General features: G+C 33.0%; 2 protein-coding genes across 2 annotated transcripts; both read right to left on the bottom strand.

Annotated features, from left to right (window-relative positions):
• Nucleotides 1-646: 646 nt before the first annotated feature.
• On the bottom strand, nt 647-1,603 carry LOC109391796 (olfactory receptor 6C6-like). The gene has a single exon (XM_019659667.1). The coding sequence runs from the start codon at nt 1,601-1,603 to the stop codon at nt 647-649; it is 957 nt and encodes a 318-aa protein (XP_019515212.1).
• Nucleotides 1,604-9,928: 8,325 nt separating this feature from the next.
• LOC109391812 (olfactory receptor 6C4-like) lies at nt 9,929-10,867 on the bottom strand. Its single transcript, XM_019659682.1, has one exon. The coding sequence runs from the start codon at nt 10,865-10,867 to the stop codon at nt 9,929-9,931; it is 939 nt and encodes a 312-aa protein (XP_019515227.1).
• Nucleotides 10,868-16,522: the final 5,655 nt, after the last annotated feature.

Here is a 16,522-nt window from a genome sequence, read left to right as displayed (position 1 = left end):
CTACACAAAATAACTACAATGTTTACAAATACCATATGATTAATCATCGTAACTCTCCAGTTGAAACTTATTTATTAGAATCTCAGTTCCTTTGCACATTTTATACCTCTGATTACAGAACCTTTGAACCTTTTATTTCCCTATTCATCTTCTAAATTTCAGCACAAATTTTTTTTTCTTGAAAGGCAACTTTGAACTTTAAAATTATTTAATTTCTCTCTCTTTTTCATCACAACAGCAATTATATGATATGATAATTACAAAGTTTTGAGTTTGTCTCTCATAGTTATAGAGAAAATACTTAGGAGCAGATGTAATGCTTAGCAATTATCACATATGTTGAAATAATTAACTAAGTATATGTATCAAGGTTCATTTTTTGAAAGCATTCAGTACATGAAAGTAGCATTTATGGGAAGAGATATTTCTAGTCAAAGATGGAATTTAATATTCTGGACTGAAGAAGGCAGTTTACTACTAAAGAGTAAAAAGATCTACTCAAAAAGAAGAACAGAGGGAAGGACAGAGATTAGGAAGACTTAGTAAACCTCATACGATATAAATACTTGAGGGGAGAAATGGCATAGATATGAATGAATGAACTGAAAATTGTTGTCAATTTTCCTATTCATGTTTCAACAACATATTACTTACATCCCAATTTTGTCTCATTGTTTTCAAAATAACAAAACCTATGAAGCAAATCCTTGAGAGCTTCTTTCACCTGCTGGTTTCTTAGGGTGTAAATGAAGGGGTTTAGTAAAGGTGCAACTGAGGTATTGAGCACAGCGACACCTTTAGTTAAAGTCACCCTTTCCTTTGCTGATGGTTTCATATACATAAAGATGCAACTCCCATAAGTAATAGAGACAACAACCATGTGAGAAGAACATGTGGAAAAGGCCTTTGTTCGTTGCTGAACAGAAGGGAATTTTAGAATAGTTTTGATGATGTACGTGTAGGAGAGGACCACTAACAACAAAGTGACTACAAGTGTCACCACAGCTAACACAAACGCCATCAATTCTATGAACTGTGTATCTGTGCAAGAGATCTGCAGGATAGGAGAAGAGTCACAGAGGAAGTGATCAATAGTTTTGGAAGCACAGAATTCCAGCTTGAGTCCCAAGGCCAATGGGGGAAAGATAATTAGGAATCCAGCTAACCAAGAGCTGAGTACAAGCTGAGAGCAGACTCTGCTGTTCATAATGATCGGGTAATGCAGCGGTTTGCAGATGGCAACATAGCGGTCATAGGACATGGCAGCCAGAAGGTAAAATTCTGTAACTCCTAATAAAAGAAAAAAGAATAACTGAGTTGCACAACCATTGTAGGAAATTGTTTTGTCTCCATTCAGAATGCTTATCAAGAATCGTGGAATGCAGGCAGTTGTGAAAGAAACTTCTAAGAAGGAGAAATTTCGAAGGAAGAAATACATTGGAGTCTTGAGACGGGGATCCAGCAAGGTGAGGAGGATGATAATTAAGTTCCCCATCAGGCTCAAGATGTAGTTGAAAAATAGAAACAGGAAAATCACAGTTTGCAACAGAGGATCATCTGTCAATCCAAGCAAAATAAACTCTATTTCCATTGAGTTGTTCATTTCTTTTTTTTTCCTATCAAAGCTAGAGAAAACAAAATTAAATCATAACTAAAAAAATAATTTTCTTTATTTTCAGTCATAAAATATCCCATATTTGGAAACTTATCTATGTGCAAATATTTTCACAACTCTACCTTGAGTTCATCAAAATGAACATGTCCTCTAATGTTAGTAACCTTTATAAAAATGCAGTTTCTTCCTGTGACAAGATTGAAATAAGGCATACTTACCACTTAATAGGGGACTTATCAGTCATTTGAAATTTAGCTCCACAATTTAGTGTCTATAACCCACCTTTCAAATACTTTACCTTAATAGACTAAATAGTTCATATTTTCTATTTTCTGAATTTAGTAACTATCTCAAGTAGTTTTTATTCCATTTAGTCAAGCTGCATTTCACACAGTCATTTATTACATGTTTTTGTATGATTTTCTTTCAGTTTTTTTTAACTCCCTCCACTTGCCTATTCATATACTTTGTCAGCAGTGTTTAGAAACAACACTTAAAAAGTTCTAAGTAAATCATTAGCAATGCATCAAATCTGAATGACTTAGGAAATAAAACAAACAGAAAAACTAAAATTAGTCTTCCTATATTTTAATCTTTTAAAAATTTATTCAATTTATAATAGTCTCATATTACCCTCTTTATGGTTGTGTTGATTATGTTAAAATTACATTAAGAAGTTATATCTTTTCGTTTGAGTATAAAATGATTTATTTATTTTTTTTATTGTGAAATACACATTTTTTAGAATTAGTTTCAGCTGTACAACACAGTGCAATAGTTATACTTTTTACCTCTCGATGTGACAACCCCCCTCCCCCAATCTGCCGCCCCACTCCTCCTCCAATATCATACATATCTATTACAATTCCCTTGACTCCACTCCCACAATAAATGATTTTAAGCATAATTCTTGTCACTGACTAGTGCTACAGCAGTATTTAATAGTTACTAATTGCATTAGTTTTTTTGCTAATTATATTCTTTGTAGTAGAACAAGACTTCTTTGTCTTAGTCAATTTTCAGAATTGCCAGATAATATTCAAAAGGCTTTCTTTTTCCCTCTTCTTAAAAATATAAGCTATGGTAGACAAATCAAATGCCACATAAATATTTTCCTTTTCTTTTCAATTAAATTTATTCAAATATATTCCTCTACTTTTCTAGATAACCTGATATTATTTTATTCACACATGTTTTTTTTAACTTTATTTATTTTTTTAATTATTATTTTATATTGTGAAAGCCACATTTTTTAAGAATTAGTGTCTGCTGTACAACACAATGCAATAGTTATACTTTTTATCCCTTGAAGTGACAACCCCCTACCCCAATCTGCTGCCCCACTTCCCCCACAATATCATACATATTTATTACAATTCCCTTGACTCCACTCCCACACTATATTCCACATCCTATGACCATATATATATATATATATATATATATATATATGTTCACTTATAGTTGACATACAATATTATACAACATCAGCTTCAGGTGTACAGTGCAGTGATCAAGCTTCTACCCCATCCATGATGCGGTCTCCCTAGCAAGACATGTGACCATCTGATACCCTACAAAATATTTACATTATTAATTATATTTCTAGAACTGTCTTTCATATCCCACACATGTTCTTTTTAAAGCAACTGAATTCCTGGAATATTTGTCTTAAACAAATCTGAATGCTTGTCACCAGTTTGAATCTGTCTAATCTTCATGAATAATGTTAGTCTTTGCATTCCAACATAAAAAATATTTCTATTTGATTGTCCCTTAAGTTTTTTCCATTAATCACTTTCCTTCTATTAAAATATAAATCTACATTTTTATTCATTATCTGTGTAATTTTATGACTTGGTAGACTTACTATGACTAGTAAAGACATTACTTCTTTATTTCATCATTGTTTCCTATTTTTTATAATATTCTTAGTTTTGCTAAACACACTAATTGTCTTTAACCTTGAATTGGGTATAAATGTTTTGTTAGATTTCCTCAAGATGAAAAAAATAAACAGCAGCTAATTGTCACAAAAGATAATAACTGCTCTCTATTTTTTCTTCCATGATTCATCCAATGCAATTACAACTTCATAGAGTTAAATAAATAAAATGAATTAGTCATTGGTATATGAAAAGATACATGTTATTATGTTTTACACATATTCATAGTAAAATTAAATAGGAATTTTTACTTCTCCATCAAAGGAATAGATCAAATAAGACAATTTAAAGACAAATTTAATTCTCTTGTATTTCCAAATTATTTTCCTAACTTCTAATCCAAAAAAAGACAAGCTAAACAAAAAATGTGACTTACCTTACACAGGCATGTTGGGGTTGCTCTTTCTGTTACGGCATATGCAGTAGACTGTGTGGACTAACTACATTATGAGTGATGATGATCATTTCAGGACGTTCAATTATTAAAAAGATATCTAAAAAACCAATGTTTTCTTCAGAAGGATTCAAATAAAAGGTGAAATGTGTTTTATTTACTTTTTAAAATATTTCCCATTTTTCACTTAAGTTCACATTCACTACACATCTCAGGATTCAGATGCTAAAGAACACCGATGTATCTCTATTATCCTTTCCAGTTTGGTAAAATTATCAGAAAAATATCCTTAGCCTTTAACTGGAAATGTTGTATCAAAGAATCTAAGAAGAAATACAATATATAAGTTCAGAAATTGAACATATCCCATGATTCTAACACCACTAACGTTTTATCTTTTGGCTCAACAAAGACACAAGGGAATCTACTGAAATCAGCAAACAAATAAGACGGTAAAATATTTCCCCAGAGACTGGTATTCAGGAAATACTATTTATGTGCCAAACAAAATTCCACTCAGTTTTTTCTTTTTTTAATCTGGGGACCATGCAACAAAAACATTAATTGTTTCATAGTCCTAAGGTAATGTGGAGAAACCTGCTGGTTGAGTTTTCTACAATAAGAAATTTTCTCTTGTTATTAATAAAATAATAGTAATAACAGTAATAATAATAAAAGGCCCATAGTAAACTTCAATGTTGCAAATAGATTCTATATTAAAATGAGGGTTTTAATTGAATATTACTAGAATAGTGACTGAGCCTTTCTTTTTTAATTTTAAGATGGTGTTTTGTTTTGTTTTTATATGGGGGAAAAGAGCATGGTGGCACATTTATGACATGAAGCTAAATAGAGAGAACTTAAATAACTGAAACATATGAACTATATTGATATAAAAGAATATACTCAAAATGACTAAAAGGAATTGGTTACATACATTATACCAGAAACCCAGCTATAAATTATTATTAAACAAATTCCCCTATGATTTTGTTATGCCCCCCAAAAAGTCATCAAAAGAAAATTTAAAAATATTTGCTATTGATATTTAAATATGAAGAAATTGCTTATAGCCATCCATTCTTAAGAAAGCTTCAGGTGTACTAGCAGAATTCGCAAAGTTGAATGGCAGCCCAAACACTGCTTTTTATATGACAAACATAACATCAGATCAACCTCTTGAAAAAAACAAACAGACTATAGATTCTCAACTGATTTGAACCTTTGTTAAAAAATCAGCTATATATACAAATATTATCTATTTCTGGACTCTATTCTGTTCTACTGATCAATTTATCTACTTTAGGAAAATGTCACATTGCATTGATTAATGTAGCTATATAAAAAGTATTAAAATTTCATCTTTTCTTATGGCCAAGTAGTATTCCATTGTGTATATATACCACATCTTCTCTATCCAATCACCTATCAAAGGACACTGGTTATTTCCTTGTCTTGGCCACCGTAAATAAAGGTGCAATGAACATCAGAGCACATATATCTTTACAGATAAATGTTTTCAGATATTTGGGTAGATACCCAGGAGAGGGATTGCTGGGTCATATGGTAATTCTATTCTTAATTTTCTGAGGAACCTCCACACTACTTTCCATAGCGACTGCACCAATCTTCATTCCCGCCAACAATGTATGAGGGTTCCTTTTTCAAGCTTAGTGGCATATAAGAACTTTATTTCTTATATTTATTCTCTTATAGTTCTGGAGGCCAGAAATCTGAAATATGTTGCCCTAGGCTAACGTCAAAATATAGGCAGGAGTGGATCCTTCTGGGTTTTGGGGGAGAAGCTGTTCTCTAGCCTTTTCCGGCTTCTAGAAGATACCTACATTCCTTGGCTTGTGACCCCTTCCTCATATCACACTAACCTCTTGCTTCCCCTGTCACATCTCCTACTATGTACTCAAATCCCCCTTCGCTTCCTTCTTATGAGGACACTTGTGATCACATGAAAGTCCAATCAGATAATTCAGAATAATCTCCCTGTCTCAAGGTTCTTAATTTAATCACATGTGCAAAGTCCCTTCTGTCATATCAGGTAACATTCAAGGATCCAGGAATTAGGACTTGAATATCTTTGGGAGCCATTATTCAGCCTACCTTATACCCCAAGGTTATTAGGATTTTCTGAGCTTCAAGGGCTCTTTTCTCTATCATCTCCATCTGCTTTTATGTCCATTAAGTGATTGCTCTTTCAGATATTTTTTATTGTTTCAGATATTTTCTGTCATACATTTTTTTCTTTAGCTATTTTTTATACTTTCAGTTTTCCTGCTGAAGTTTTCTATATTTTTAATTCACTCATTGAGCATAGTTATATTCATTCCTTTAAATCCTTTACTGTTAAATATAACATTGTATTCACATCAGGGTTGGTGTCTGCCAATTTTCTTTTCCCTTGAACAAGAGTCACGTTTTCCTTGGTTTTGTATATTGGGAATTTCATGTTGTACTCTGCACATTGTCAACATTATATTGTATAGAATATGGTTTCTGTTATATTCCTCTGAATATATTTTTTAACCTAGCAATTAAACTATTTGGACTCAAAACTGCAAATTCCCCCTCACCTTATAAATGTTTCAAATCTCATGTCAGGTTTTAAAGCCCTAGTTGTGCTGCTGTTTTATAGGCAAAGATTTTTAATATTTGTCAATTGATAGATTATTGGTTGAGGGATGCTACATTCTCCTTTGTTGATTTGTCCATAGACTGTTCCACACTGACCTTGTCCTCTCAATTAGAAAATTATTTTTATGAATTTTAATATTTATTAAACTATTGTTATTTTAAACCCGGATTCACTGACTGACTGAGAAACTTTTATTTTTTTTTATTTTATTTTTTTTAAAGATTTTTATTGGGGAATTGGGGGGATGGGAACAGTGCTGGGGAGTTGGGGGAAGGGGAACAGACAAGTTGCTGTCATTTTGTTCTTCAGTCTAGTTGTGGAGGACGTTGCCTCACTGGCCCAAGTTGGCACCATCATTGCGCTCTTCTCTGGCGAGGCAGATCAGTCACCGGCTTCTGGACGGCCGCTCACTGCGGCTGCTGGCCGCTCACGCTGGCTGCTGGCCGCTCACGCTGGCTGCTGGCTACATACGGTAGCCCATGGCAACCCACTGCCACAGGGGCTGCAGCCTACGCCGTCGCCAGCGACTCACGGCAGCCCAGCTCCAGGTTTAGCTGTTGTTCAGCATCTTAGCTGTAGAGGGCAGTGTCACTGGCCCTCATATGTGGGATCCGAACCGGGGCCCTCTGGCGTCCCAAGCCAGCTCTTAACCATGGCTCCACTTGGCCAGCCCAAAAATGTAATTCTTAAGGGGATTGCATATGCATGTGAATTACATATAATATATGAACACTACAAAAATTCTTGGTAAAGAATCCCTACCAATAGCCATTAACAAAAATAAAAGAAGTCATCATCAAAGAGTAACATAGTGGAATAAACTTTCACTGCTTTGAAAACACTGAAGCAGCTCTGTCTTAGTCCATTCAGTTTGCTGCAACAAAATATCACAGATTAAGTAGTTCATAAACAACAAACACTTGTTTCTTACAATTATGGGGCTAGAAGACCAAGATCAGATGCCAGCATAGTCAGGGGAGGGACTCTTCTGGGTTGAAGGCTTTTGTTTAACCTCACAAGGAGGAAAGGGCTAAGGAGCTGTGTGGAACCTCTTTTATAAAAGCACTAATCCCATTCATGAGGGCTCCACCATCATGATCTAATCATCCCACTAAGGCCTCAGAGACATCTAATACCATCACATTGGAAGTTAGGATTCCAACATGTGAATGTTGGGCAGACAAAAATATTCAGACTATAGGAGGTTCATACTCCACTCCCACCCTACCTTCACTGCTCCAATCTTCCCTGAACCAATTTTTAGCCTTGGCACCCTGTGGATTTAACATAGCCACTTCTTTGGTGTAACTGCTAATACTTTCCAGACCCAACAGCACAGAATGGGAGTGAGGTTTCTGGAGAACGCAGAGCAGCATCAGAGCATTGACAGAAGCAACTTTGTACTGCAGAACTACAAGGGTACCATCAAAGTTAAAAGCATCTGCACGAAACTCGAGGATAATATAGTAATGTTGATATCAACTCTGAGAATATTCTTATAATGGGGTATATTAGTCATTCAATCTTATGAATAAAAAGATTATGCACTCCATATATATATATTGCTGATTTTCAAAGACTCAAATATGAAATAATTAACATTAAACCTCTAAACAACATTTAAAAAATATTTTTTCCTGGATAATTTGGAATTTTAAATGCAACATGTATAATTTTGAATATCACTTATTACTGCTTTATGAACTGACAGAATCTCTAGCTAATAGAGATTTCAGATTGATAGAATGCTATGCTAATTCATCTTTTCTGCAGTTTTTATTAGTTACCAGTTTTCTTCCAGATAAAAAGTATGGGTTGAGGTTCAATGGACAGAATACTCTGAATTGGCTTTTTAAGTTGTGTGTGTGTGTGTGTGTGTGTGTGTGTGTGTGTATTTGCATGTTTTAAAAGAAATTATCTCTGTCAATAAAATACCTATCTGTATATCATTCTTTAATCTGTCTTCTGAAATTTAGCAACCCCCAAAAGGTGAGATAATGTTTTGGGTAACTATGATTAATATACTAATGATGACATTTAAAATAATAAACAAACAAATGAGTGAACTACCTGTAAATCTAAATAAATAACAAAATAATAAACTAACTCACTTGTTAATATCAATTATGTACTAGGTATTTAGGTGGCTTTGATGTAATTATGGCTAGGTGTATAGGAACTGACAGTTCTACGTTTTCAATCATCTTTCTCTTTCATGAATTCCCAAGGTATTCTTAGTATCTCTGCTACTTAGTAGATCCTCCATTGTTAGTTAAAGATTCAAGAGTATAAATTTGGCACTAATTAACTATATGCCTTATTAAAGTTTGTTAACATCTCTATAACTCAGTTTTCCTCATCTGTATATTAAAGGGATTTGGGGTAGAAATATCTATAACCTATTTCAATTTTAAAATTACTCATTCTATGAATCTGGTCCATGCATTCTGAAAAATTAATGTGAACAAGAAATGTTCAGAAAATGTCAGCTTTTACTTGTGAAGAAGACTTTGCCCAAGGATATCTGATTATTAACACTTAAAGTTTAGTATGATATCAGAAGGACTATGATTTAAGGGCTATGAAATCATTAATACAATGGATAATGTTAATACAGTTTTATTTCATATTCTTGTAAATGAGAACCAGAACAATGACTAGGTATAACACTAAATTATAGAAAATTTGCTATAAGAACATATTTTTAATTAGCTTAAATTTGAATCATCTCTTTACATTTTTCATGGATTCAAACAAATATATATTGATTTTCCCTTCTTTAGAACTTTCTTTCCTCAAACACTAAGTATGTATAGGTTCTCATTAAGTGATCATTGTGGAAAGACTAAGTTTAAATCTGAATATTATAATTTGAAAATAATCAAATTTATATCAATTCACTAATATATATTAACAAGCTAAAATAAATTTCTTCAGTGTATATATTTAATTATTCAGTTACAAGTATAGAGATTAAAAACCATATGACAATGGATAAGAAAAATTCAGAACTATTATACGTCACTTTGCCGATTCTGATATCCTTCCCAGTTTTTCCTTTGAAAATGAGGTACAAATGCACTAATAGCATGAAAGTGTTAGAGGATACACACACACACACACACACACACACACACACACACAGATCTGTAAAGTTTTAAGAATAAAGTGGTGAAAAAGTCAGCTTAAATAAGTAGTTTTACTGTTTCAATGTTCATATGTGAATAATAATGAAATAATACAGAAAATATTTTCAAATTACAATAATGGCATGTACAGTCTTTCAAACACTTATTATCTATTTTAATAATGAACCTCTGCTAGTTTCACTTTTTTGAAAAAATTGTTATCTTGCTGACCATATCTTTGAAGGCTATTTTCACTTGCTTGTTCCTTAGGGTATAGATGAAAGGATTCAACAGAGGGGCAACAGAGGTATTTAAAACAGCCACCCCCTTATTAAAAGTTGCTGCATCTTTAACAGAGGGATTTATATACATAAAGATACAGCTTCCATAGGAAAGTGAGACCACAATCATGTGAGAGGAACACGTAGAAAAAGCTTTTTTTCTTTGCTGAACAGAGGGGATTCTCAGAATTGTCCTGATAATGTGTGTATAGGAAAGAATCACTAGCATCAACGTGAAGACGAGGGTCACCGCAGCAAGGACAAACTCAATCAGTTCTATCAAATATGTGTCTGAACACGATAAATGCAACAATATAGTGTAGTCACAACAATAATGATTGATGACGTTGGATGAGCAGAAAGGCAGCTGGAGAGTCATTATATGTGGCCCAATGACAACCACAAAACCAGACAACCAGGAACAGAGGACAAGTTGAATGCAGAGTCTCCTGCTCATTATAGTTGTGTAATGTAGTGGTTTGCAAATGGCAACATAGCGATCGTAGGACATGGCAGCTAAAAGGTAAAATTCGCTTGCTCCCAGGAGGATAGCAAAAAAATACTGAGTGAAACAACCAGCAAAAGAGATAGTCTTGTCTCCAGTTCCAATATTGACTAGCATTTTGGGAACAAAGACAGAGGTAAAAGATATTTCCAAAATGGAATAATTTCGGAGGAAGAAATACATAGGTGTCTGAAGGCGATAATCCAGCAGGGTCACAATGATGATGGTCAGGTTTCCCATGATACTTAAGACATAAGTGAGCAGCAGAAAAAGGAAAAGCACGACTTGAAGCTCCGAATCATTTGTCAATCCCAGAAGAATGAATTCTATCACTGATGTCTGGTTTCCCATCATTAACTTAAGACAAATTAAGGTAGAAAATAATAACGATAAAGGTTGAAATAAAACAAAAGTTTCCAGATTTTTTACTGAAATACAAAGTCAAGTTAAAAAACAATTAGAAGCAAAATATTAAACTCTGGATCTTTCTCTACCCCTTATTTTTTTAAATGACATATCTGAAAGCAACGAACGAACAAGACAAACAAAAACTTATAGACACAGACAATAGTATGGTGGTTACCAGAGCAAAAGGGGTATGGGGGAGGTAGAAAATGGTAAAGGGGGTCAAATACATGGTGATGGAAGATTTGACTTTGGGTGGTGAACACACAATGCAATATACAGATGATGTAATACAGAATTGTACACTTGAAACCTATATAATTTTATTAACCAATATCACCCCAACACATTTAATAAAATTTTTAAAATAAATAAAAAATGACATAAATTTTAAGGAAACAACACATTTCCCTACTTTATAAATAAAAGTCCTGCTTCTTAGGGACATTTTCAATTATATCAATATTTATTTCTCATCATTTTCCTTCTCGTTATTTCTATTTTGATTTTCTTCTCTAAGTTATTGCATGTTGTCACATGTTCATAGACTCATATAAAGCAAATTTAGAGAGTAGGTTTTACTTGAGATTTCTTAAATTAGCCTTTTTTTAATTAAAGTTTATTGGGGTGACAATGGCTTGTAAAGTTATATAGGTTTCAAGTGTACAATTCTGTAACACATCATCTATATATCACATTGTGTGTTCACCACCCAGTCAGTTCTCCTTCCATCACCACATATTTGAGCCCTTTACCCTCTTTTACTATCCACCTCCTCCCTTACCCTCTGGTAACCACTACACTGTTGTCTGTGTCTATGAGTTTTTGTTTCTTTATTTATTTGTCTTGTTCCTTTGTTGCTTTCAGTTTTATATCCCACATTTCAGTGAAGTCATATGCTTCTCGACTTTTTCTGTCTGACTTATTTTGCTTAGCATAATAATATCAAGATCCATCTATGTTGTCACAAATGGCGCTATTTCATCTTTTCTTATGCAGAATAGTATTCCATTGTGCATGTTTACAACATCTTCTTTATCCAATCATCTATCGATGGACAAAATTATTAGCCTGTTAACTCTCAATTTATTAGCTAAAAAAAGGAAATATAAGCCAAGGTATGAACTATAGGAACAAAATTGATGTTGGTTGTTTTCATCTTTTTTGCTGTTTTACATTTTTTGCTTATTTCAACTTTCTCATTTTGAATAATACTTCTGTGCACCTACTAAAGCTCAACACCTGTATAGATTTTTCTCTTAATTCTTAATAAAGTGTTTAGAATTCATATTACTTACAGTTCCTGGGTCAAGGGTTCAGTAAGTGCCATCACCATTTAATACAGATATATAAATAGTCCTTGGTGAAATATTAATCAAAATATCTCACTGATTGTGCTTTCTTCCTGCACACAGGTTTTGCCCATCAACATATTACAGTTCCTTAAAAAGTCAGTTGAAACTCAGCTCTCCATACAATTTTATTTAACAATACCAACCAACAATAATTGTTTCTCCTCTTCTTTGTAAAAATTTACCATAACATAACACTGGGTCATAAAGTCAAATTATTTTTAGTTATATCAAATATATACACCTCATCTGTCCAACTTTAACATAAATAAATTGCCCACAAGAATAGTTCCTATTCCTTTATATCTCTTATACACAGGCCAGAAAATGATACAGGTTTCATGAAAATTTGAGTGCAAAATATATTTTTTGACTTCTCTTTAGATTCATAGCCTTATTTTATTGGATGCTATGGAGTTTTCATGCAAATAGAAGCTCCAATTAAATTTATGCATACAGTTCCTCAGACTTCTCTTTTAATAGTTAAATCATCAGACATAAAGATATATTACTAAGAGAATGCTTTTTCCTACTCAAAAAATTATAAAATTACTTTCATTTTAACAATGTTTCACTACATACATTGGCATATTTTCATAATACAATACAGAATAGGTTAGCAGTAGTAACACATCTTATATCCTCATCAAAGTAAAAATTTCAGGAATATTTAATACAGACAAAAGGGGGGCCAGCCAAGTGGCTCGTTGGTTAATACAGACCACAGGGCAGTTTTGCCAAGTTAGGAAGGTTTATTGTCCAATAGAATTCTATCTAGAAAATTTCAGGGTTCCTAATATTATAACTTTAGCCAATTTTCACTTTTATAGAAAATTGTCTCTTCTGTTAAATAGCTTCCCCTTATCCACAGGGGTTGTGTTCTAAGACCCCCAGTGGATTCCTGAAACGGAGGATAGTACCAAACCCTATAAATATATGGTGTTTTTTCCTATACATGCATACACTTTACCTCTTCTCTTTGGCATATCTAAATTGCCAGCATCACTACCCTTGTACTTTGGGGTCATTATTAAGTAAAATGAGGGTGACTTGAACACAAGCATTGTGTTGTCAATGACAGTAGGTCTGATAACCAACACAGCTACTAAGTGACGAATGTTATACAGTGTGAATATGCTGGACAAAGGATGATTCACATCCTGGGTGTGATAGAGCAGGAGAGCAGGAGATTTCATCATGCTACTCAGAACAGTCAGCAATTTAAAACTGAATTGTTTACTTCTGGAATTTTCCATTTCATATTTTCAGATCAAAGTTGACTATGGGCAAAAAAACTGTACAAAACAAAACCATGGATGGGGGCTACTGTACCTCTATATTAACATATTTAAAAAACAATAATATGCTATACAGTTATGCAGTGTTATATGATTATTAAAACTCTACTATGTTCGTGAATAATAATTTACTAATAATGTAAATTTAAGTGTTAATTGAAATTCTGGCTATCTATGTCTGGATAATTATATTGACTCTTTATAATGAGTACAGAGAAATGAGTGTGGGAAATTAAAAATTATGCACAAATAATAAATTTTATAAAAATATTTTATATTTAGAGAAATATTAAGACACTACTTTCACTATGACAAAACATTTCATTAACTTGTAATGTTGCCATAGCTAATTGAAATAAATCTTTGAACAATCAGTAATGATTTTCTGTTCCTACATACAAGTAACTAGCATGTCAGATAATTTGAAAATTCGGTGTGAATATTCTAGTTTGAGATTCCAGATATTAAGAATTAAAATTCTAACTGAAAAAGTAATTAATTAAGCAACTTCATTCACTAAAAAACATTAATATTCTAAAATTTTCATTGTTGAAATAGTAATATTTTTACAAAACAAAAACTTTGTAAATGATTCCCACATAATAGGAAAACTTTACTGAATGAATAAATGAGTGAGGGTTCAAAACTGAGAGCAAAAACAAAATATTTATATTAGTGAGTGATCTTATCATCTATTAAATAAAAGATAAATACAATGATAATTTTTACATAATAAGAAAAATTTATGGAAACATTTCTTTCACCATAGTAAAAGATGATAATCTTTTAGTGCTAGTAGTGCCATTCCCAGAAAAAGAATATATATACAAGATGTGAGTGAAAAATATGGTGACTGTTTAAATTTTAAATAATTTATTAAAGATACATTGCCATTAATCTCCCTCAAAACATACTCCCCCTTGATTTGAGCACACTTATCCCATCGTTCTTGTCACTTTCTGAAGGGGTTCTGGAAGTCTTCTTTCATGAGTGTCTTTACTTCATCCTCCATCATGGCAATGTTCTTTGTCACACTTCACTTCTGGTATGGTAATCTCTATCAAATAAGAACATTACAGTGTGTCCTCATCTACCTTATTCACAGGATCTAGCACCATGTGATTTCTGGCTTTTCCCCAAAGTCAAAATGACCACAAAAGGTAAATGTTTTGAATCAATTCTGGACCTCGAGACAGCCATGACAATTCAACTAAAGACACTCACAAAAGAAGACTTCCAGAACCGCTTCAGAAAGTGGCAAGAACGATGGGATAAGTGTGTTCAAAGCGAGGGGGAGTATTTTGAGGGGGATTAATGGCAATGTGTCTTTTACTGTAATGAATTTTTTAAAATTTAAACATTCACCATACTTTTAAAAATCACACCTCTATATACATATATTTATTAATATGTATATATGATCAAATAATGAATACTTGATCCAAACAAGATTTACTTGGCCAAAAATATATTGCCTTTGAAGATTTACTGGTAGGACACTGATATATAAAAAAATAAGGTTTATTTGTAGTTATAAGGATGTGGAAGAACATTTCCAATCATTTCTGGATAACTTTAGTTATGAATCCCTTCTCGCAAGGAAAAATCATTCCAATAGTGAATGATATATAACGCTTATGTTTAGTCTCTGTCTCTTTCTGTGGTGGACTCAAAAGCTTTAACAAATATCTATTAGTTTATGGAGCGTTGTTCTAGGTTACATTTTGGAGTAAAGTTAAGAAAACTGAATCTGTCAGAAGTAGGAATGGGCATAGTGGGAAACAGAATAAATGTGATTTGATTAACTTTACCATTTTAAGCTCTTATTCTGTGAATATGGTATAACATTTTCTGCCTGAAAATATGTATATATGCTAAAATGCTATGTTTTGAATTTTTTTACCTGTATTTGTTTACATCAATCCAACTTTTATTTAAAAGAATGTGTATAGTTATGAAATGGTAAAGAAACAAAACAACAAGAAAACTATACCTCTCTAATTATATGCAGGTGTCTCCAACCCTCTTTCCTCAAACAGGTGAATCAGCTCTGCCTCCGTTCGAAATCAGCTCCTTTTGTCATTGAATTAGAGAATATAAATGTTTAGAGCCTGTTGGGAAATGTTCCCCAGGACATCAAAGTTTGTCTGCCTCAAATTGTCCAGAAATGTCTGGCTTTCTATACCTACAAAAGTGGGTCAAAAATAAGTTAAGAAGAAAACAAAGCATATATAAGCATATGCAGTCTTCTGCCAAGCCTTTCTTACCATTCCATTGCTCTTAGAATTGATCTCTTCCCTGTAACTGGATATCTCAAAAACTCTGCACCTGCAGTTCCATCTTTCTGTGATGTTCATTCTTAAGACATCACATGACTAGCTCCCTCATGTCATTTAGATCTCAGAATTGAATATGCATCAAGACCATACTACCCAATTTAGCCACTACTCAATTATTGTCTAACACCTTGACTTCCTTTATATTTTATACATAGTAGATTTTTTTAAAGTTCACATCACTCCTAAATTATATTATTTCTTTATTTGCTTTTGTGTTTATCTTTCATCCTCACTAAATTGTAAGTCCCATGAAGTTTATTTAATGTTGTGTCTCTAGGACTTAAGAAAGTGACTAGCACATATTTGAAATTCTATACATATATGTTAATTGAATATAGTTTTTAATCTGAATCTTATATCACTTTTCTCTAAGCTTGAACTATCTCATCATGTCATGTTGACTTAATATTTTACAAGGGATCAAAGGTCTTTGAATGAACTATTCCTTTTCTCCAAAGTAACCCAAAGATACTTAACTACAGAAAATGATAAAGTTGACAAATCAAAAATAATTTGAGGGCCGGCCGAGTGGCGCGATGGTTAAGAACTGGCTTGGGATGCCAGAGGGCCCCAGTTCGGATCCCACATATGAGGGCCAGTGACACTGCCCTC

Source organism: Hipposideros armiger, unplaced genomic scaffold, assembly GCF_001890085.2.
Source record: "Hipposideros armiger isolate ML-2016 unplaced genomic scaffold, ASM189008v1 scaffold_303, whole genome shotgun sequence".
Classification (NCBI taxonomy): domain Eukaryota; kingdom Metazoa; phylum Chordata; class Mammalia; order Chiroptera; family Hipposideridae; genus Hipposideros; species Hipposideros armiger.
This window is presented reverse-complemented; position numbering and strand designations above follow the sequence as displayed.

Bases quoted from the DNA above. Each gene is read 5' to 3' on its own strand.
- LOC109391796 (XM_019659667.1), bottom strand. From the start codon at position 1,603: ATGAACAACTCAATGGAAATAGAGTTTATTTTGCTTGGATTGACAGAT.
- LOC109391812 (XM_019659682.1), bottom strand. From the start codon at position 10,867: ATGGGAAACCAGACATCAGTGATAGAATTCATTCTTCTGGGATTGACA.